Here is a 22,108-nt window from a genome sequence, read left to right on the forward strand (position 1 = left end):
GTGCATTTCCAGAGATAAGGCTTAGAATATTCCAAATAAATACCCTTGGTCTGTTCAAGCATTCAGGCTGACCAGGAGCACAAGTAAAAGATGAAAATACACAGTCCCCTTTTCCTACACCTAATATTTATCCTAAACAATTTATTTTTTCAAGTTCAGCATTGTTTTAGTTTTTATGGCTGGAACTTCTCCCTTGTCCCTCACCACGTGGACAAGACAGAGCCCCTAGGGAAAAGTTTGATCCTTTGTGGCCTGTGCATATTCATGGAGAAGAGCAAAATGAATACTGAGTAAGAGAGCTTCTCTGTGTCCAGAGAATATATAAATTTGTCATGGAAGAGTCTATACCCTCAGGGTCATTCAACCCTTCCTGCTCCAAGATCATAGTCATTTTTGTCCCTTTAGGTGTGACCTCCTAGCAAGTTGTAAGGTGGGAAGCCATTGTCCTACTTTGGTCAGAGCCATTAGTATGTGTAAGCCCCAAAGTGCATGATGGCCCCCCTCCTTCCTGGCACCTAGATGTGTCCAGCTGAGTTCTGTTATGTGCAATACTGTTACAGTGGCTGTAATGCTGGGGTGAATAACTGAGCAGAGGGCCACAGAAATTTTTAGATTGCGTTGTACTGCTGTAATGTCTCAGTGCATCATTTTAAAAATTCTGCCTAAAAACCCAGTTTAGTTTGTGATCAACACTTGTGGCAACTTCTCAAGCAAATATTGCTGACTGCCAAAAACCAAAGGTTTCAAAAGAAGACAATACTACCTACTCCCTTTCACTCTTTTACAAGATGCATCTGACTGGACGGGTGCCCAAAGGTGATAAGCAGCAAGCAATTCCATGCCTCACATAAGGCTCCAACCCTGACCCAGGAGGGGAGATACTCGTATTCCTTTTCTATTGATTGAATTTATATAATTCTTGGTCTGTGCAAAAGCAAAGCAAGCTGCAGTGACCTGGCCCTTTATCACAAACAGCTACTGTGTAAGAACAAAAATACTCATGCTGTGCTCAAGATAAACTGTCAAGGCTCATCACAGTAATCCAATCAGAGACCTGAAGCTCAAGCAAAGTAAGTTCACCAGGTAATCATACCCATCTAAGGAGTTTGCAGGATTTCTAAAATATAGCAATAGTCACATGGGTGGAATGCCTGGTGTCTTTAGCCCTGATTCCTCATCCCAGTCTTTCTGCTATTCTTGGTGGGAGCCATGTTTCATGTCCACACAGGCCCTGCTTTATGCTCAGCATGCAGGAGGACGGTGACCCAACCTAGGGAATGTGCATATCTCTTTCAATTAATTGCCTTGGCACCCCCAGCTTCTTCTTGCCATTCCTGTTTTAGTTCTTCCATCCATTCTTTCCACCAGAAGCAGCTGGACAAGACCACTGGGAAAGGAAGGCTGCTTCATTCATCTTTGCTGCTCAGGGGATTTTTTTATGGGAGATGTATGTCCTGAAGGTTGCAGTTTTGGCAAACCTAATATATATACATCCCAAATGTCTTCTTCATTCCACTGCAGGGTGAGGGCGTATGATTGAAGAGTTCCTTGTGGCTACTTGATGATTAAAAGCTACAGGCACTGGGTGATGCATTGCTCTTTGGGATGTTATGAATAATTTGTTTGAGTTAGCTACTGTGAAGCCATATTGGCTGGATTTAAAAATTATTCTTCTGCTCCTCTTAGCCTGTCTTCTGCAAAGCAATACAGAATGAGCTGTTTGGATCTAGATTTACAATGACCATTAGCCAGCTGTCTGAGCTGGTTAATGTTCCCTTCCGTGAGTAATGAATAGTTCCCTTTCTCACTGCAGCATTAAGTACTGAGTCCTTGTATCACTGGTTAACAGATTGCCCTGCTGAAAAATTCTGGTATGGTAAGAAAGCTTCATCACATGTACCAGGTGAGCTCACCCCTGAGCTCTGCAGGCCAAAAAACACGTTACTTTTCTTGGATGCTTTAGGATGCTTTGGGCTGATCCTGCGTTGAGCAGGGGGTTGGACTAGATGGCCTGTATGGCCCCTTCCAACTCTGATTCTATGATTCTATGAATGTCACTGAGTGAATAATCACAATGTAACTGGTTTTAAATGGGAAAATGGGCAAATGAGAACAAGATGCAATTTAATAAAGATAAGGTAAAGTTCTGCATCTGGGTCATAAAAATGAAAAGCATGCCTACTGGATGGGGGATACGCTTCTAGGTAACACTGTGTGTGAACGAGACCTTGGGGTACTTGTGGATTGTAAGCTAAACATGAGCAGGCAGTGTGATGCAGCGGTAAAAAAGGCAAATGCCATTTTGGGCTGTATCAACAGGGGCATCACATCAAAATCACAAGATGTCATAGTCCCATTGTATACGGCACTGGTTGAGCAGGGGGTTGGACTAGATGGCCTGTATGGCCCCTTCCAAATCTATGATTCTAAATACTAAAACTAACTAATTAAGAAGTCACTTGGCTGACTTCAGCAGAAAAATGGCTCTCACCGCAATACTAACCTGAAATAAAATCTGTTCATGCCTAAACAGCTCCTTTTTGAAAAACGTATTTCTGCTGATTGGGTCACCTGGAATATCCTATCCTTTATCGCTGAAAGAGGAGGTGGAGGCAGGAGTGGAACTGTGGGGATCACGCCTTCAGCAGAGCCTAGCACCAGTGAGCAATGTGTTCCCCACTGAGTTCTGGTAGCTACTCACTGGATATGAACCTCCATGGTGCTGCAACAGTGTGAGCTCAGCTAGGAGGCAACAGCAAGGGAGGGTCTCCTGTTATTAGCTTCTAATGGTAGCTTTGTGAAACTGGATGCTGGACTAGATAGTCCATTGCTGTGATCCAGCTGAATAACTCTTATGGTCCTAGTAACAATGAAAGCATTTTAGGCTGATATTCCAGTCTGATTGAGATAAGATACAAGGTTTAAGGGCAAAGATGATTGCATAAATATCAGGCGGACTGATATCAGCTTTCATATTCTGTTTATTAAAATGTTTGCGGAAGGATTCTCCAAGTGTTTATGTTTCTGAAGCTCCCAACTACAAATTCAGACTTTATCATTTGTCAACATCTGACAGAAGCATTTTATTGTTATGGCATTATAAGTATGTGATGAATTAGTGTTCACAAGCACTAATTGTCTGATGGGTTCATATATCATGTTCAGTACATAGGATGACACCGACCACTTTTTGATTCTCTGAAAATGCTTTCTATGTGATAATTTTGATTGCTTAATGATGGTTGGCAAAAATGAAATGCTGACCTCAAATGATGGAGTAGTTCTATGCGCAATTACTCATTGTCAACATGTATCTTCTCACGTGGAACTTCTATGTGTTGGCTTTCCTTCCAGTTCCCTGTCACAATAAATATGTTTGAACTCTTCTCAAGTAGACCCAGCCAGAAACAGCACAACAAGAGAAAATGGGCGTGCCTTGCTAGGACTGACAAAATACCTCAAACCAGCCCTAAGGAGAGAAGAATGACTGGCAGCCAATACAGTGCAATGGACAGATATTTCGGCTATGAATGGAGAGTTCTGGTAGAAATCCCCCTTCTACCACAAAATTCATTGGCTGACCACAACCAAGTCACTTTCTCTCTCAGCCATTATTTGTCTTTAGATTCTGAATCCCTTGAACAGTTTAGGAAAGGCCCCTAACTTATCCTCCTGCCTTTTACTCACTGAAGCCAAACCTTGAAATGCTGTGATTGCTAGCAACAGCCACTGAGGAAACCCATCTGTTAAGATATTCCATTTATTATCTGGGGTTTTAACACACTCACATGCATTCCTTAGGAATTCATATTTTTCTGCAAATCTGAGGCATAATTCAGGTTTATAAAAATATCTGTCATCCATTCACAGCTCCAGTCACCAGATTTAAGCATCCTCAGATTTGGCCAACTTTGCTAGTAGAATATTCAAATAGGGACATGTAACACTCACAAGGGAATCCATTCCTCCTCTTAACTTTATTCCTGCCCTCCAGTCACTGCCATCTAAGAGCGGGAATGGGTCTACTCTGCAAATATTGCGGCTCCCCCTCACTGTTGATGCCCCTGCTGCTTGGTTGCCAGCTCCCCCCCCACACACACACACAGACTGTTCCTGAAAAGCCCAGTGTGACTACAGGTCTCTGCTGCCAGGCCCATGGGACTCATGGGGGAGGGGAAATTCCATCTTCCCCATTGCATCTAAAGACATGGGCTCTGGACTATGAGAGTGTATGCTGGAATAATTGTTAAGGTGACACATGACTCCTGCTTATTTTTGCTGCAACAGACTAACATGTTTGCCTCTCTGAAACAGTTTTCATCAATGGAACTATATAGGGGTAGAAGGGTTAGACCACTCCTCCCTGAATGGAACTATATGGAATGGAATTATATGGAATTTTGCTTTAAAAAGCTGGCATCTTGTCTATTCTGGCTTGATTGCTGAGATATTGTTTCTTACCTGTTTTGATATCTGCATGTCCATTAAAACAGATGGGAAATTGCCTAATGTGCCCATGTATGTATGCACATGCATGCACCATTGTGTTGTCACGAAAACAGCTTTTTCCTCATTGATGAAGATGAGGGGTGCAAAACATAGCCACTGGGCCAGAACCAGCCTGTCCAAAGCTCTTATTCAGCCCATGAACAACCTTTATTGCCAGTTGACAGCAGCTGTGCATTATGTTTCTGTATATTGTCCCAGTGTTAATTAGGAACGGCTAGTGGAAGTGGGAGGGTGAGCATCAGGGAGATACTGTCAGGAAACATCGTAAGAGCATGAATGTATCCATCAATGGCAAGCGCAGTTTAAGACTGAACAGTGAATTCTACAACCTCAGGCTTTGCTCTCTTTCCCCCATTTGTACCATGACAAGAATGAGGCCTGAAAAATGTTCCTGGCAAGAATTAGGCTTGAAAGCGCAGGCTGGAGTGTTTGCCTGATAACACAGCCTCATCATGCACATTAGTGCCCCAGCTTCCTATCTATCCCTCGTTATATCTCCTTTTCCATAATGATCTTTTGGGGGAGGGGGGTTGGTTATGTTGCGTGTTGCAAATGGGGTGAGAGAAGAGACCTAAGAGATTACAGGGAACAAAGTGAAAAAGAAAAGAAATGTGATAAAGGGCAGGGATCCAGGCACAGCCACAACCTTAATTTTGGACAGCTCAGACCTTGGCACTAAGAGAATATCCTGTTTTGCTAGTCTCCTCCTGCAGTCCTTTTGCTCCTTTCTCAACAGTAAATTATAATTAAATGTTTAGAAATGGAAACAAGTCCTTTGACAGCTGGGCGGGTAGGTCCTCATGGCTCCAGGGGCTTCATTTGCCTGGGTTGCCTACAATAGAGGTTGGTCCCCAGAGAGAAGAGGATATCCTTTAGCCACTCTAGAGGAAACCTCTTCCTGTTCCCTGTTCATACAGCTTGGCTGTGTGCACAGCCCCCCTCATTCTTTCCCCCTTTCTGAGGTAACAAAAACAAGAAAGGCCTGGCTGAGAGAAGCCAGGCTCTATTGATTCAGCTTCTCCCTGGGGATGCATAATTCCTCAGTATTTAATATCTATTAGCACTTGAGATGGAACCAGTTCTTTAAGAAGCTGGCTATGGTGATTATGTCAGCCCAACTGTTCAACACACACACAGTGTATAATATGTAGGGAAACAGGGTGTTATGACAGAGGAAGAGAGACACTATGAAACTACAACCTTTCAGCTGCTTTTATAGCAACTAAGAGAAGCTTTCTTGGTATGTCTACAAATGCTACTAATGGCATAGAAGCAAAGGCTAGTAGAAAATCTGGTGACCATATTTGAAAGACCTATAAAAGGCTATAAAGGTAATTTTCATCTGGCAAAGATTCCCCATTGTGTACCTCTTACTGCTGTGAATGCAGATTTTGAAGTTGCAAAAGAGAATTCTTCTAACAATATTCTCTGTTTCCTCTATTTCCCTTTGCACCTACCACGTCACCAACAGCTACACTACCAGAAAGTTTTTTTCTGATTTTTAAAAAAGTCACTAGTAGCTCTATCGCTATATTGTAATGACACTATGAAAATGAATGGCAACTCTTCTCTTTGAAGTATGAATTTATGATTCCTCATATTATTTAATTCATCCCTTTAAAAATTGTTGGTACCATCAAAACCACTTGCATGAAAGTCTGACAATTTATCAGTCTTTGGCTGTTTGCTATTTTTAATTTAGTTCTGTGAGCACAGGAGAAGTCAGTACCAGTTTTGATTTTAAAAAACAAAAGTAGCAACCATGACTATATCTGTCTCATTACAAGTTTATCCATCTGCATTGAAAACTGGCACCTATTTAGGGATTGTTCAGGTAAAAGAAGAAAAAATGGTTTCTTGATCTTTTGAAAAATTAAAGGTATTAGTCATTAATATATCTATATATTTGCTAACGTGCTCAGCCTGTGCAAATAAGGCCAAATAAAACTGAGCATGGATACCAAACCCAGCATTCTACTATAGTATTTGAAATCTTAAGGGATAGGATTTCTAGATTTGAAGGTTGATATTGAAAGCTGAAAGTTGAGGAGCCTAAGATATAACTATTTTATATTTAGCTAAATTAAACTGTTCTAGCATTATGACTTGTCCTGAAGACAAAGGAAGTGTTAGAGTGCTGTTATAGCATTGAATCATTGTGTATGCATACATATAGATCCATATATATGTGTATATATATTTGTGTGTATATATATATGTATGTATGTGTGTGTGTGTATATAGTTTTCTTCATTCCTTGTTGCTTCTAGCTGGCCGTCACATTTATTACTAACTAATGGTGTTGGTTAAAATGCTGTGGAATACATAAGGGAAACTCCTGATAGGCCAAGATCTGAATTTCTGGATCTCAAAGGTCACCATGATATAACTGTTAATTTAACTGTTAATTTTATTGTTAACTCTTTATGAATTTTAGCATATTTAATGCTGGTCATGTTGTTCACTGCCCTGACATGGCAATTAAACTGATAGGGGCAGTATAAAATCAAATCTATCAATCAATAGCAAATTTGGGACTGTGAGGATCCATGTGCCTCTGTTTTCCCCAAATCATTATTAGCCTAATTTGGATATTAGAGGAGCTGGAGTATTGATTCAAATTATTTTCCAGGGTAACTGTCCAGACAGCTGTCTGGACTCCCCTCCATGAGGGGAACTCTACGCATGTGCAGAGGATGGGACGGAGGATGGAACTGCCTCTGGGGTGGGGTGGGATGACTCCCAGGCCATTCGCCAGGCCAGGGAGGCTCTGCCAGCAGCGAGGCAGCGGGAGCCTCCCTCGTCAGGCAAAGGGCTGGAGAAAGGAGTGAGCAGAACGACAGGGGAAAAGCGGGCATCATATGATCAGATTTCTTAGTTATCCACATTTTAAAATGTGAAAAAAACAATCCAAAGGTATTTGGGGCAGGGGGCAATGGGAGCCAAGAAGAACTGAGGCAGGAAAACAGCAAGGAGAGCTTTTGTGTAGGTGTTCTTTTATAAATGCAAAGGCTTCTGCATTCGCAGCAGCAAGCGTTACATGGAAGGAAGCAGCCCCTAACTACCAGCACAATAGACAGCTGTAACAGCCTCCTATGGAAGTCTCTCAGGTCTTCATACTGCAGTGCCGGCTTTGTTGTGTATAGGAAATCCATTCCCCACAGCATCAGAGGCATGACTAGTCAACATTTTTTTTCAGACAAAGGTTTGCAAAATCACTTGAGCTGCACATACTTGCCTCTTCCACTGTTGCCAAGAGGAAACAAGATTTTCTTCTTCATCTATGCACCAAGTCCAGGCTGAAGTCAATTTGCAGGCTTTGAAATTGGTTTGGGCACAATTCTTCTACATGTCTGCCTTTCCCCTGCATTTTTACAGTTGTGGAGTCAACTTTGTGTGCCTTAAATATGAGGATTTTTAAGGGAGGGTGTCAGCATCAGTGGCATCACAGCATATACACAAACACTATGTATTGTCTGCACATGCTTATATTGACAGATGGGTATCATGACTACATTTTAAAAAGGCACTAAAATATCAATATGCTGTTGTAATGATAGGTCAACGGGTTCTCTGATTTCCCAGATTTTTTAAAGTCTCTGTTTCCTTACCTTGCAGAGACATACTTTTATATCTGTACCACTTATGGAGATACTTTATAAAAAAGAGAAAGCAGGGAATTCAGAGAACCAGCTTGATCATTATTATATATAATTATTATAGTATGTCAGTATATAAATATTTTAGTTAATTTTTAAAATAACTAATTACTCATCTTCTGTGGCAGGGGAAGGAGGTGGTTTGACGATGACAACAGTCCAGTCACTGAAAAGTGGCCTGGAGGTGGGTGGGAGTGGGAGGACAAAGGAAACCAGTGGAAGTGTTATGCATGAGGGAAAAGACTCAAAATTTTCTAGAAAAACATTGGAGTAAAACCTGTCTCAAAAAACCAAACCAAAACAGGGAAAGACCAGAGTTCTCCCCCTAAATTGAAAAAGTTTGTGGGGACAAACTGAAGCAGTAGGGGGCCAGAACCAAAGGGGGAAAAACCAATGGGAAAAAACATGTGGAAAAGCCCAAGAGCAACTAACAAATCTAGAGTGCATGATGTACACTGCGTAGTTGGTGCCGGCAGGAGAGATTTGGTTTCTGGGACCATGGGATAGGCTTTCTTGAGGAAGGCCTACTAGCACCTGATGGACTGCACTTATCGAAACTGGGGAAGAATGTGTTTGGCAGGAACCTGGGGAGATTCATCAGGAGAGCTTTAAACTAAAGCCACTAGGGGAAGGAGACGATCAACATAGGGAGTGTATGGAAGGAAAACGATCGGAGGCAGCCCAACCGGCAAGGCCAGCTCATAGGGAACCAAAAGTAAAAGGATTCAGATGTCTTTATACTAACGCCCGAAGCATGGGCAATAAAAAGGAAGAGCTGGAACTTCTCATGCTGATGGAAAGGTATGATCTAGTAGGCATCACAGAAACTTGGTGGAATGATTCTCATGACTGGAATGTAATGGTGGATGGATATGAACTGTTCAGAAAAAACAGAATAGATTGAAGAGGTGGAGGAGTGGCACTGTATGTGAAGAAAGGGCTTACCTGTCAGGAAATTCTAGTGAAGGAGAGCATATCTACAGTGGAAAGCATCTGGGTGAAAATAAGCGAGGGGAAAACAAACAGTGTGGTGGTTGGTGTCTGCTACCGACTGCCTGACCAACGAGAGGATGTGGATGCTGCACTTTGTGAGCAGCTTGAGAAAATATCCAAACAGCAGGACCTTGTCATCATGGGTGACTTCAATTTCCCAGATGTGTGCTGGGAAACAAACTCTGCGAAGCGTCCTCAGTCATGCAAGTTTCTGACCTGCCTGGCTGACAATTTCATTTATCAAATGTTAGATGAACCCACAAGAGGTTCAGCCATACTGGACTTAATACTGACCAACAGGCAAGAGTTGGTGGATGAGGTGAAGGAGGTGGGGACCCTAGGGGGAAGTGACCATGTCCTCATAGAATTCCTTTTGAGATGGGGAGCCAAGGAAGCTTGTAGCCAGACGCGGATGTTGGATTTTCGTAGGGCAAACTTTAATAAACTCAGAGACATGATGAGTGTCATACCATGGACGAGAATGCTGGAAGGGAAGGGAGCATGTGAAGGGTGGGCGCTACTAAAACAAGAGCTATTGCATGCTCAATCAATGACTATTCCAGAAATACGAAAACACTGCAGAAGCTCTAAGAAGCCTATTTGGATGAACAGAGAACTTCAAGAGGAACTAAGAAAGAAAAGGAAAATGTTCAGGAAATGGAGGGAAGGACAGAGCTCTAAAGAAGAGTACCTACAGGTTACTAGGCACTGTAGATCAATCATCAGAAAGGCCAAAGCTGAGAGTGAGCTAAGATTGGCCGGGGAAGCCCATTGTAACAAGAAAAGATTTTTCAGTTACGTGAGGAGCAAACGTAAAGTAAAGGAGGCAATAGGCCCGCTGTTGGGTGCGGATGGACAAACTCTAACGAAAGATGCAGAGAAAGCAGAAAGGCTTAGTGCCTATTTTACATCTGTTTTTTCCCACAGGTCAAAGTGTTTAGGCACATCTAGAGATGGCTGTAGCCAAAGGATAGTGTCTGGGTGGCAGGTTAACATGGATAGAGAGGTTGTCGAGAGGCATTTAGCTGCACTGGATGAGTTCAAATCCCCTGGTCCAGATGAAATGCACCCGAGAGTACTCAAAGAACTTTCCAGAGAACTTGCACAGCCCTTGTCCATCATCTTCGGAACCTCTTTAAGGACTGGAGATGTCCCGGAGGACTGGAAAAGAGCAAACGTTATTCCGATCTTCAAAAAAGGGAGGAAGGATGACCCGGGAAACTACAGACCAGTGAGTCTGACCTCTGTTGTGGGGAAGATAATGGAGCAGATATTAAAGGGAGCGATCTGCAAACATCTGGAGGACAATTTGGTGATCCAAGGAAGTCAGCATGGATTTGTCTCCAACAGGTCCTGCCAGACCAACCTAGTTTCCTTTTTTGACCAAGTAACAGGTTTGCTGGATCGGGGAAATTTGGTTGATGTCATTTACTTGGATTTTAGTAAAGCTTTTGACAAGGTTCCCCATGATGTTCTGATGGATAAGTTGAAGGACTGCAATCTGGATTTTCAGATCGTTAGGTGGATAGGGAATTGGTTAGAGAACCGCACTCAAAGAGTTGTTGTCAATGGTGTTTCATCAGACTGGAGAGAGGGTTCGGTGCTCGGGCCGGTACTTTTTAACATATTTATTAATGATCTAGATGAGGGGGTGGAGGGACTACTCATCAAGTTTGCAGATGACACCAAATTGGGAGGACTGGCAAATACTCCGGAAGATAGAGACAGAGTTCAACGAGATCTGAACACAATGGAAAAATGGGCAAATGAGAACAAGATGCAATTTAATAAAGATAAGTGTAAAGTTCTGCATCTGGGTCAGAAAAATGAAAAGCATGCCTACTGGATGGGGGATACGCTTCTAGGTAGCACTGTGTGTGAACGAGACCTTGGGGTACTTGTGGATTGTAAACTAAACATGAGCAGGCAGTGTGATGCAGCGGTAAAAAACGCAAATGCCATTTTGGGCTGTATCAACAGAGGCATCACATCAAAATCACAAGATGTCATAGTCCCATTGTATACGGCACTGGTCAGACCACACCTGGAGTACTGTGTGCAGTTCTGGAGGCCTCACTTCAAAAGAAGGACATCGATAAAATTGAAAGGGTACAGAGGAGAGCGACGAAGATGATCTGGGGCCAAGGGACCAAGCCCTATGAAGATAGGTTGAGGGACTTGGGAATGTTCAGCCTGGAGAAAAGGAGGTTGAGAGGGGACATGATAGCCCTCTTTAAGTATTTGAAAGGTTGTCACTTGGAGGAGGGCAGGATGATGTTTCTGCTGGCTGCAGAGGAGAGGACACGCAGTAATGGGTTTAAACTTCAAGTACAACGATATAGGCTAGATATCAGGAAAAAGTTTTTCACAGTCAGAGTAGTTCAGCAGTGGAATAGGCTGCCTAAGGAGGTGGTGAGCGCCCCCTCACTGGCAGTCTTCAAGCAAAGGTTGGATACACACTTTTCTTGGATGCTTTAGGATGCTTAGGGCTAATCCTGCGTTGAGCAGGGGGTTGGACTAGATGGCCTGTATGGCCCCTTCCAACTCTATGATTCTATGATTCACCCAACTCATCAAATCTGTAGCATCTTTTCCAAATATTTATTGTTCTGGCTTTTGGGAGATATATGTAAAATTTTACCACATGGAATATTTTCGCACAGACAATTTCTTATATGCTATTATTAAATTGTAAACTACTCTGCAGTCTAGGAATGGGATTGGTTAAAATTCAGATCATATATCCTGTAAAATATATACAAGATAAAGAAAATAATTACTTCAGTGCTACTAACATGAATATCTTGCAGTTGACAAAATTATTTAAGAATTATTTTAAGCAGATTCATGGGTGGGGGAGAATACTCTTGTAAAATTCAGCAACAGAATTTTGCAAATGTACATATGCATATAAATCAGAGCCAGTCATCTTTCTTAGATCTTGTAGTTTATTAAAAGTTAAAAACAATTTCATTACAAGACACTTTTTGAGATGTTTACCAAGGTGCTGGAACAAAGAAATGAGCATGGAGGGAACTTTGATATCTCTCCTCAGGAATATTTATCTTATTTAGCTCATGAAAATAGAGACTGGCTGAGCAGTACCATCACCATCTGTGTGAAATACCCTGGAAGACCTATTTCTAATGTCTCTTCTTTGAACAACCAATATTTTTTCCTTCTGCTACCTCTCCATGCAGCTGTTATTATGGAAAGCAACCAGTCTGTGGAGGCAGTACAGTGTTTTCATAGGAACTACCTGAAAACAGGCAACATTGTATAGCAGCTCTTCTGGAGAAAGAAAGGCTAGGAACAACATCTCACAGTCTGGTATCTGGAGAGGCCTCCAAGGAGCTGGTGAAGCTATGGGGCCTACACAAAGATGTAGCCAAGCCCTCCTTTCCATTCAACAGCATTGCAGCAACTTCCTCCAGTTCTGTCACCTCTATTTGGAAGGCAGCAGCCATCTCATCTCGCACCAGTTTCAGAAATGAACTATCTTTGACAAGGGAGCTGAGTCCTCCGGAGATCAGAGCCTATAGCAAAGGAAACAGAAATTAAATTGCCTGAAAAACTTTAGGAAGGACTCTTCTCAGCACCATCTGGAGCAATCAGATGCCTAGTTGCTTTGCCTCAGTATGAGTGGACACTTCAACTTGAGGGGAAATTGTACAGAGTTAGATTTTAGCAGTTGACCCTTCTCCTATGCTAGATATTCCCCAAATCAATTTATAGAAGACGTGAAGCTTGCCAAGGAAATGGGACCCAGAGATTTTGCTACCGCAGAATGAGGTCTCTGAAACAGGGATCCTTCACTAGCCCTGCCTCAAGCAAATGGCACCAGGGGGAGGTAAAAAGAAGCCCGAGGGATCTCAGAATACACAGAGGCTATGGATTTGACATCAAAAAACCCAGTTTCCTCACTGAACTCCCACAAAAAGTTTGGCAGCTGGACTAATAAACAGTCAGTTTATACAGTCAGCAGAATAAAGTGGTGAAGCTTTTCCTGAATAATGTCCCCTTAGGATGTTAGTGGGAGGATGCATCTCTGAATTCCTGCCCCACATGAAAAATGTCTGATACATAATAGAACTGCATCCAGAAAAAGATTAGAAAACAAACTACTCTGTACTAATTTTCTATATACAAGGAAGGGCTTGGGGCTTAAATATAGGGGCATTTCCCACGGCTTAAAAATAGCACAATGGTTGCCGATTGAAAACGCTACTAATTTGCCATAACGCACGACGTCGTCAACAATCTGCAACAATCCTGAAACCGATCAGCAATAAGCGCTTCGTTGTGGCGCTTTCAGGGGAATCCAGAAAACTGGATTCACCCTCCGGATAGCGATACACTCCTGCAACCAATCTGCAACACTAGCGCTAAAGACCTGTGCGTTACCATTGTAGCTGGTTCTTCAAAGTCCCTCCCCCTGGATCTCTCCTCCAAACTTCCGGCGAAGCGATCGCCATTTTTTTTTCTCGGAGCGAGCGGGGATAAACGCACCGGCGAGCCTCTTTCTGTTTAGAGGCTTCCCTGGCTTCAGTCCTTCACCTTTAGTCACTAAGCACAAACCACTTAAAAGCCCGTTTGCTGAAATAAAGTCCCTTTATTTTTTACACATAAATTCAGCCGAAAATCGAGCCCGTGAGAAGGGGGGGGGGAATTTTTTTTTATCACTCGGGGCAGCGTGCAAACGATCATACAATCAAACGATAGCTCACAATAGGCAGCTGGATGGGTCTCTCCGTAGCAACGAATCTACACAGATTCGTTGCTATGGGTCTGTTTTTTTTTTTAAAAAACCTTCCTTAAAGGGAAAGCGGCTGTTTGGGAGCATGCTAACGGCTGCCCATTGGCTGCTTGACGGCCAGGGGCGGGACGAGCTTGGCAATAGCGCTTCCTTTCTAGCGATTTCTGCCGAGACCGGAAGCCTGTGGGAAACGCTAAAAAACGCAACTGATTCCACTACAAAGCCAGGTGTGCAAAACGACGAATTCCACTATTTTAAATGGCGATTTTTCATTCCGCAAACAATTTGCAACAAAGATCCCCGTGCGAAATGGCCCATAGTATGTGACTTGAAGCAGTAAATGCCAGAAAGAGACAGGTTGCTTGTTTCTGCAGTTAGTATAAATTGCCCCTAAGATATGTTCTGGGAAAGAACAGAGGAGTACAAGTATGCCTTGGTAAGTGTCCCCAGGGGAGGCTTCCCTTGCACATTAATTTTTTTAAAATTTAATTAAAATTTAATTTAATTAAAAAAAAATCAGTGCATTTCTCAGTTTCTCTACTATATCCTTTCACTGCAACCCAATATCCATAACTGATTTCTATTTTCTATTTAGATGCCATAGCTGGCTTTGTCTCCCTCACTCTTGTGCTCGCATACCAGCCCATCCCTATAGAATGTCCCTGTCCTTGACTTGGCTGTGTCATGCTGCTGCTGTACCTCCTGAATAAGCTGGAGAATAGCTGGGGTAGAGGTTTCCTCGCCCCTTGATGTGTTTGCTTCACTGAAGTTCCTGGATTGTTGCACTTCCACATCTTCTGCCTCTTGCTGTGAGTCCATGGCCTTCTGTTGGGGCAACTACATGGAAACAAGAATAGTTATACTGGAGTGGGAACTGCTTGGCATCAGCCGCCAGCCTCCTTGTTGCCCCAGGTGCAGCAGGGGCTCTGCCAACTCCATCTCATGTGCCTTTTCCCTGCTGTCCTGTGACCTTCCTTAGAGGGAGATTGCTATTTCCATTAGGCTTCTAGCACAATGTACAGATGGCATCCTCAGTAAGGGAAAGATATGCAAACTGAACCTTGCCTGGAGTTTAAGAATTAATACAGGGTTCATCTAAGGTCATCCACCCTAATACTTGAATGTAGCAGTAGGCCATAATGTTCTTCCACTATTTGCATTCTGGACTTTGGACACTGATAACCTAAGAGGAAGTACAAGAAAAAGCATTCATCTTTTCATAGAGCTGCTATGGTGCATCAATTGAAGTATGCCTGCTGCAAGGAAATGCATAAGCCTGGAATCACCATCCATCTGTGGGGAGGGGTGAGAAGAAAAAGAAATGAGACCCAGTTTACTGCATCATTGCTACAGGCCTCTAGGGGTGAGTTTAGAAGACCCACGCATTCTAATTGGATGCCAGGCCCTGATTTTTACCAGGCAGCCATGTAGGCTGAGCAGACCTAGTTCTGCACAGTCGCTCTTCTCTCCCCACATGCTGCGAGCTCCAGGCTGGATGCCTTTGCTGACAAGTCCACAAACACTATGGACACGAGCTGCCATGGCATTGTAAAGGGAACACTGAGAGCACAGTGTGGGCTGAGGGCTTTCCAGACAGGAGAGAAGAAAGCATCAGGGCTTAGTTCGCATTTACCTGGTGTGTGGAAAGTGGAAGTTCTGAACAGCTAGTGACTCTGTGTCTCTGCCTCCGGCTCATATTCCTTGGTTGCTTTTCAGGCTGAAAGGAGCAGGCTGGAGGAGAAGGAAAGAGAAATGGGGAATTGTGAGAATTATATATGGCAACTTTTAAAACAGTGTTGCTGCTAGAGGTCTGGCTGAACTACACAACAGGGGTGATGTTATTTTTACTTGGTCAATTTCTGTTACAATATGAATAGGAAGACAGGCAGACATTTGAGTTACACAATCGGACTGCTTCACTAACAGCAGAGAACTCTCTGCCTGCTATCTGTGTGTGTCTCTGTGTGTGTGTCACAGATCCCTATCCACCCACCATGAAAATGGATGGGGACTGAAACATGCTCTGAAAATCCTTTGTTTATAGACAGCATCATTTCTCTTGGATAAGGAATAAAAAGCTTCTCAAAGGCATGAGCAAGAGGCAGGAACTCACCCAGATCATGTGGTGACAGCCTCTCTCCCCTCAGCTCATTTTCATATGTCATCCTAGGGAGAAAAGCATTGAGGGTGAATTCCATGAAAACATGATGTCCAATGGAAAAGGCCATGTTACTGCCAGTGCCACAGCTCTCCAGTTTTCCTGCCCTTTCCCCATATTTTCTTCTCTTTGTGCATACATGAAACAGAACTGAAGTGGTACAGTCCTCGCATGGGATGGTTTTCACAGTTTCCCCTATGAACTAATGCATTTCCTGTAATGGTGTGTTCCTCAGCCTGCTGAGATTTGAACTGGGGGAGGGGGGAAACTGAAATAATGAAGATTAACAAGGCCTGTGATTTGAGGATAGAGAGGAACCTCTCTTTACTGAGTAGGTTCAAGTTCTAGTCATGCAGGATAAAAGGCTTGTGCTGTTGTTCCTAGATCCTTCTCTACAGTTAAATGTTCAGGTAGTGGCCGAATGCTTTCCCCCAGCTCTGTCTGCAAACAAAGCAGTGCCAGAGACCCCGAAACCATCACTTGGGTATTTATCTCTGCAAAGACAGACTAATGTACTTTGATGTACAAGAAGTATCTATTTGTAATGGTTCAGAAGTTTCAGCTGGTGCAGAATGCTGCCCCTTGACAAGAATAATACATTGGGAGCTTATGCAATAAAAATTAACTTCTCAGGAGCTTCATTTAATTCAATAGTGAAGGCATCAGGTAGATCTCTCTGGGCAGGGTATTCTACAACAGAAAAGGCCTTCTATCAGATCCCCACCTACCTCCATTGGGGAAGGGAGTGAGAGAGAGGCCTCAAATGAGGATCCAAGCATGTTTACATGGGAGAACCCTTCAGATATCCTCATGGATGCTTGGACATCTGCCTGTCTGGCTTGTGTCCTGTCGCCTGTTGCAAAAAGAGACCTGGTTTTCCAATGATTGGTTCAATAGTTTGTCAATCTGTTTGTGAGTATGTTGGCAGGTTGCCTTACTATACTCCTTACTAACCATGCAGCACAACTTAACTGGCATTTCATGCATGACATTCTCAAACAGCCCAAATGAGTTGTCCCCATACACACACACTCCTTGCTGTGTAAGCACTCTGCTTAGTGGACAATTGTTTAAAGAATTAGATCACTCATAATTCAAATAAATCAGTCATCAATAAAATCCTATGCTTCAGCATTTGTCTAAGATTTAGTCCCTAGTGATACTAATGGCCATCAAACAGTTCGAATTGACAGTGTCTTTGCTTACACACCATTTTGGGGAAGTCCAGTGCAAACCAGTTTGACAGACATGCATGGTTGCTCACTATGAGCTTTACAGACTGAGCCATTGGTTTACATTTGATTGCCATCTTTGAACATGGTCAGTGGAATGTGTGGTGAAATTTGCAGCATCTCTACTCTAGACCTCATCCAGTGTTCAGCTCCCAAACCTGACTTTACCATGCTGTTTTGTTGTTGTTGGCATTGCTGTTGCTGTTGTTGACATTGGCATGCCCTTCTGGTGGGAAATCATCAAGGAAGACAGGCGAATCTAAATCTTCACTCCCCACTTCTGTGAATTGTAGGGGTCTCTGGCTAGCCATGTGCGGTGGCAGGGGACTGCTGGGTTCTATGAAGGTGTCCACTTGACCAAACAATCCTCCTGTCCTCTGAGGCCATAGGAAAGAGAAAGGAGACAAGGTCCTTAAGGTTTTTTTGTTCTAAATCTATTCAGTGAATTTTAATCCCACCTTTCCTCCAAGGAGCTCAGGGCAACATACAAGGTTCTCCCTTCCCCTATTCCAGCCTTTCTTAACTTTTTTTCCATTGAAAAACTCCTGCAACATTCTTCAGACTTCAAGAAACTTCAAGAAACCCCAGAAGTGGCATGATCATTCAGAATATGGTTGGGGTAGCTGTGGACACCACCACCTGGGCCCCCTCCCTTTCATACTCCATCCAGGCCCATCACTGGCCATATTGGGAGAGGAGGCTGGGTCAGCATGACCATATATGGTCATATCACCTGATAAATGTTTAACAAATTTTAATATATATATATATATATATATATATATATATATATATATATATATATATATATATATATATATATATATATATATATATATATACATATATATATATATATATACATATATATACACATATATATATACATATATATATATATATATATATATATATATATATATATATATATATATATATATATATATATATATATATATATATATATATAAATAATTGACTTCCACCCATTTGGGAAACCCTTCCAGGGCCATTGAGAAACCCCTGGGTTTCACTAAACTCTGGTTGAGAAAGCCTGCTCTATTCTGTCTACACAACAATTCCATGAGGAAGGTTATGCTGAGAGAATGACTGGCCCAGGTCCATGCAATGAATTTAATGGCTGACTAGAGCCTTCATCCTAGGTCTAACTGATCTGTGTCTGACATTCTTGCCACTCCACACACAATGAGGGATTGAAGAGCTCCAGTTAGCGACACAAACTTCAGTGCAGTTTAGATGCAATTGTTCAATACATCTTGAAAATAATTACATGGAAAATGGCTGTTCTTGCTATATCTATCTCACCCCCCAAAGATAGGTGATCAAAATGATTATCAGATCAACTAAAACCGATTAGTTAGTTTTCTACTTCCACAAAATGTCTATGTTTTAATTTGCATAACAAATGGATTAATAGAAGGCATTTTTCAAATCATTTAATAACAGTCTTTTTGAGAGTCAATGTGGATGAAGTGTTGGACTCAGAGAAGGGACAGCCCAGTACAAATCCCTGAAGGCCACCTTCATCCAGCCATTCCCTTTCAGATGGGCCTATTTTCTCAGGGTTCTTTGTAAGGATAAAAGTGTGTGTGCTCCTTGAGATCATAAGCAGAAAAATCATAAGTAAACTTCATATTTTAAAAAATCCACAAGTAGCAAGATTCATGCAGATACCCCTACGTGAGTCCATCACTAAGCCATATGTGGGACAAAGGATGGGCAACAGCTAGCTCAAGGTCTTTCACTGTGCTCTGTGGGGCTGTGGAAGAAGGCTTTGTCCCAGCATTCCTGGCATCCATGCACCAGCCTCACCTCCATGGAAGATTGACCTCCATGCACTTGAGCAGGGCTGCTGTAGATCACTATCAGGAGGTTTAAGGTCAGCTGATTTGCAGTTTAGATCTATATCAATGTTGAGGATGGTTTGGAAAGAAGGTACCTTGGCTGAGGGCAAAAGTCTGAGCTAAATCTCTATGGAGCCTAAGATTAGCTTAAACTCTTGCCCTCAGGCAAGATGCCTTCTATCCAAACCATCCTCAACATTGATATAGATCTAAAATGCAAATTAGCTGACCTTAAATCTGGATAGCTGAACAATTTATCTTAAAACTGCAGCTCTTCAGACCATCACCTTAATCATTCTGGGTGCTGGGCCTCAGCAGGCAGGGGGGGACGGTTGCCATGGCTCTCAGTGGTTCCCCTTGAGTTCTGCAAGGCACAGCCAAGAGGCTGCCAACAGAGACATAGTTATGTGTTCTAATACAGTGGTCCCCAACCTTTTTATCACCGGGGACCACTCAACGGTTGACAATTTTACTGAGGCCCGGGGGGGGGGGGTAGTTTACTCCTCTACTCTCAACCACTCCCCTAACGCTCTCCGATCGCTATGGTAATGTTTAAACATCCCTTCAAAATAAGATACAGACACGCCACAACAATGAAGTGTGTTGTAAAGGGCTGGGGGGGGGGATGAAGTAAAGGGCTGGGGGGGGGAGGAGAAGGCGTCCTTCGGGGCCCACCTCCAATTAGTCGAAGGACCACATGTGGTCCGTAGCCCACAGGTTGGGGATCACTATTCTAATATACAGGGTGCTGTTGGTTGTAATGGCATTTTTGCCAGTAAAAAAAATTGCTAACATTATTCTAGAAATAGAGATCACCCAGGTTACTCCTTAATACTCTACCCATTACAACAAAAGGAGGGACACCTTGTTGTTGATAAAGAGCAGTGGTATCTTCCGGCAAGGGGACCCAGGAAGGGAGGAAATGATCTATCAAGGAGCACTCAGCCTACCAGGTAGCAAATATTATAGGCACTCTCCTGCCAGGGGTGCCATTACCTGTAAATGATACCTACTGCTGAAGTCGACAGTAGGGTGGTGTATATGAAAGGGACCTTTAACTTGACATTACCTCTGTGTTCACACTCACCCTATAGATGCCTTCCTCAATTGCTGCCTCCACCATAGCTCTCTCAAGCTCTTCTTCTGCAGTCAGATCCCCAGAGATGGCTCTGTGAATCTCAGGAGCAGCTTCTTCTTCAATGGTTCTCAGTCCAGCCTCATTAGAACAGGACAGATGAGAAGTTATTAGTACTACCAAAGGTCAATCACATCAGAGAGGAAAGGGGACAGAAAGGCAGCAGGGTTTGATCCAGTCATCTGTCTCAAGATCTCATTTCCTTCCCACAAAATAACCCTGGGGTTAGATCAGACACTATATACCAAATACAGGAATAATTCTGCAACCTTCCCATAAAATATAAATTTGGGCATATGCTGATAGGACCAGGAGGGCTAAGAGAAGTAACACACATAAGTGATTTGAGGAGGAGAAAAAAGCTTTGGGAGAATGTTATTAAAGACATCATCATATGACAAACAGCCAGCTCTCTAGGTGCAAGTTGCAAGCCTGCTTATGCAGATACCACAGAATCTGTGGTACCCTGGCAATTAGAATCTAAGTTTTCATCTTGATTAGCCTTGTTGTAGGTTGACCAAAAACTTAATTTACAAGATTGAGAAGAAATCATAGGCTTCCCAGCCTGATTTTTGACTGACCTGGATTTCAACAGCATTCTTCTTAGGTCGATATCCATAATATTCTTCCTGGCGTTTCATAAATTTCCTGAAGTGTTCCTGTATGAGGAAAGTAGCATAGAACTTTCCCACGGTTACTTCATCATCTAGAGGGATGCACACAAATAAAGACATTAGGATTACTCAGCAACAACATCCTGCCAGACGGAACATGCCACATTGCCTGTAAGCACTACAAAGGAGAACCATGATTGGCACAGTGCACAAATCCCAGGCAGAGGATTGGAGAATCAGAGACCATGAAATCTCTTTGGGTTGCTAAATGATGGACTCACCTCCAATTGGTGGGATGACTTGATCCAGGAGCTTCATGCTTGTTCTCTTCCAGATTTTTTTAATAATCATCCTCAGTTCTTCATTAGCTTGTTCAAAATTGCCTACAAAAATAACGGTCAAACATGCAAATATATAAAGCTGTCTTATAGACCGTTTATGCACTGGGAACTTCACTGCCCCAGCTCCTTTGCAGGATCACAAATCGGGGATGGATGAGGTACACCAGGCCAAATGCTCCCTCATGTGGGTGCAGGAAGAGGTGGGGCAACCTGCCACGACTAAAACTCCAACCTGCAGCCCGGCATCAAACCTCCAGTGCATAAGCGGTCATACTGAGGCAGAACAATAGTCTATATGAACCAGCACCATGTATTTTAACTGGCCATGCCAGTAGCAGTTGAGGGCCTCAAGTAAGGTCTCTCCCTATACAGGGGGTTTTAACTGAAGGATTAAACCATGGACCATACGTGTGGTCCATCTCCCTTGCTGCCTCTGCTACCGAAAGTTAGCCATGGTGTTTTACATTATCCTGCTTCTTGTCTCTATTTACTTATTTGATTTTATTTATTTCTACATTTATACCCTGCTCTTCCCAGAGGCTTGGAACAGCTATCTATTTTGCTCCAATCAATCATTAAGTACTCTTTCTATTAATTCACCATATTTTCCATCTTTTTCACATTGTATTAATCCATGGTGTGATATTGCAGCCAGCCTGTGATTTACCAATTGTCAGATTGTGCATCCATGATGGATGCATCTGAGGGGTGTTTTAAATATCTAGAAAGCCACATGAAGGCCATTGAAAAACACTTACCTGCATAGGAGCTCCAAGCAGCTGGTGCCATATCTAAAGGGCTCTTAATCCCGTGTATTGGCCATGCTGTGCAGCATTTCTGGACTAC

General features: G+C 42.8%; 2 protein-coding genes across 4 annotated transcripts in view; one reads left to right on the top strand and one right to left on the bottom strand.

Moving 5' to 3' along the window:
- The window catches only part of RPL10A (ribosomal protein L10a), a 486,091-nt gene that overhangs the window by 381,627 nt on the left and 82,356 nt on the right, over nt 1-22,108 (top strand). The window lies entirely within an intron of this gene.
- CACNA1S (calcium voltage-gated channel subunit alpha1 S) overlaps nt 12,092-22,108 on the bottom strand; it is a 71,335-nt gene continuing 61,318 nt past the window's right edge. For 2 of the 3 annotated variants that reach the window (XM_077334256.1, XM_077334255.1), the window contains 8 exons: nt 21,203-21,304; nt 20,889-21,013; nt 20,260-20,388; nt 17,476-17,684; nt 16,031-16,083; nt 15,551-15,648; nt 14,617-14,754; nt 12,092-12,697 (listed from right to left, as the gene is read on the bottom strand). In XM_077334256.1, the coding sequence (XP_077190371.1) occupies nt 12,482-12,697; nt 14,617-14,754; nt 15,551-15,648; nt 16,031-16,083; nt 17,476-17,684; nt 20,260-20,388; nt 20,889-21,013; nt 21,203-21,304 (1,070 nt within the window). In that variant the 3' untranslated portion in view covers nt 12,092-12,481. Of the gene's footprint in view, nt 12,698-14,616; nt 14,755-15,550; nt 15,649-16,030; nt 16,084-16,803; nt 16,929-17,475; nt 17,685-20,259; nt 20,389-20,888; nt 21,014-21,202; nt 21,305-22,108 lie in introns of those variants that run through there. The other variant, XR_013230370.1, reaches the window with a different exon arrangement.

The sequence above is a fragment of the Paroedura picta genome, chromosome 4 (genome assembly GCF_049243985.1).
Source record: "Paroedura picta isolate Pp20150507F chromosome 4, Ppicta_v3.0, whole genome shotgun sequence".
Classification (NCBI taxonomy): Eukaryota; Metazoa; Chordata; class Lepidosauria; order Squamata; family Gekkonidae; genus Paroedura; species Paroedura picta.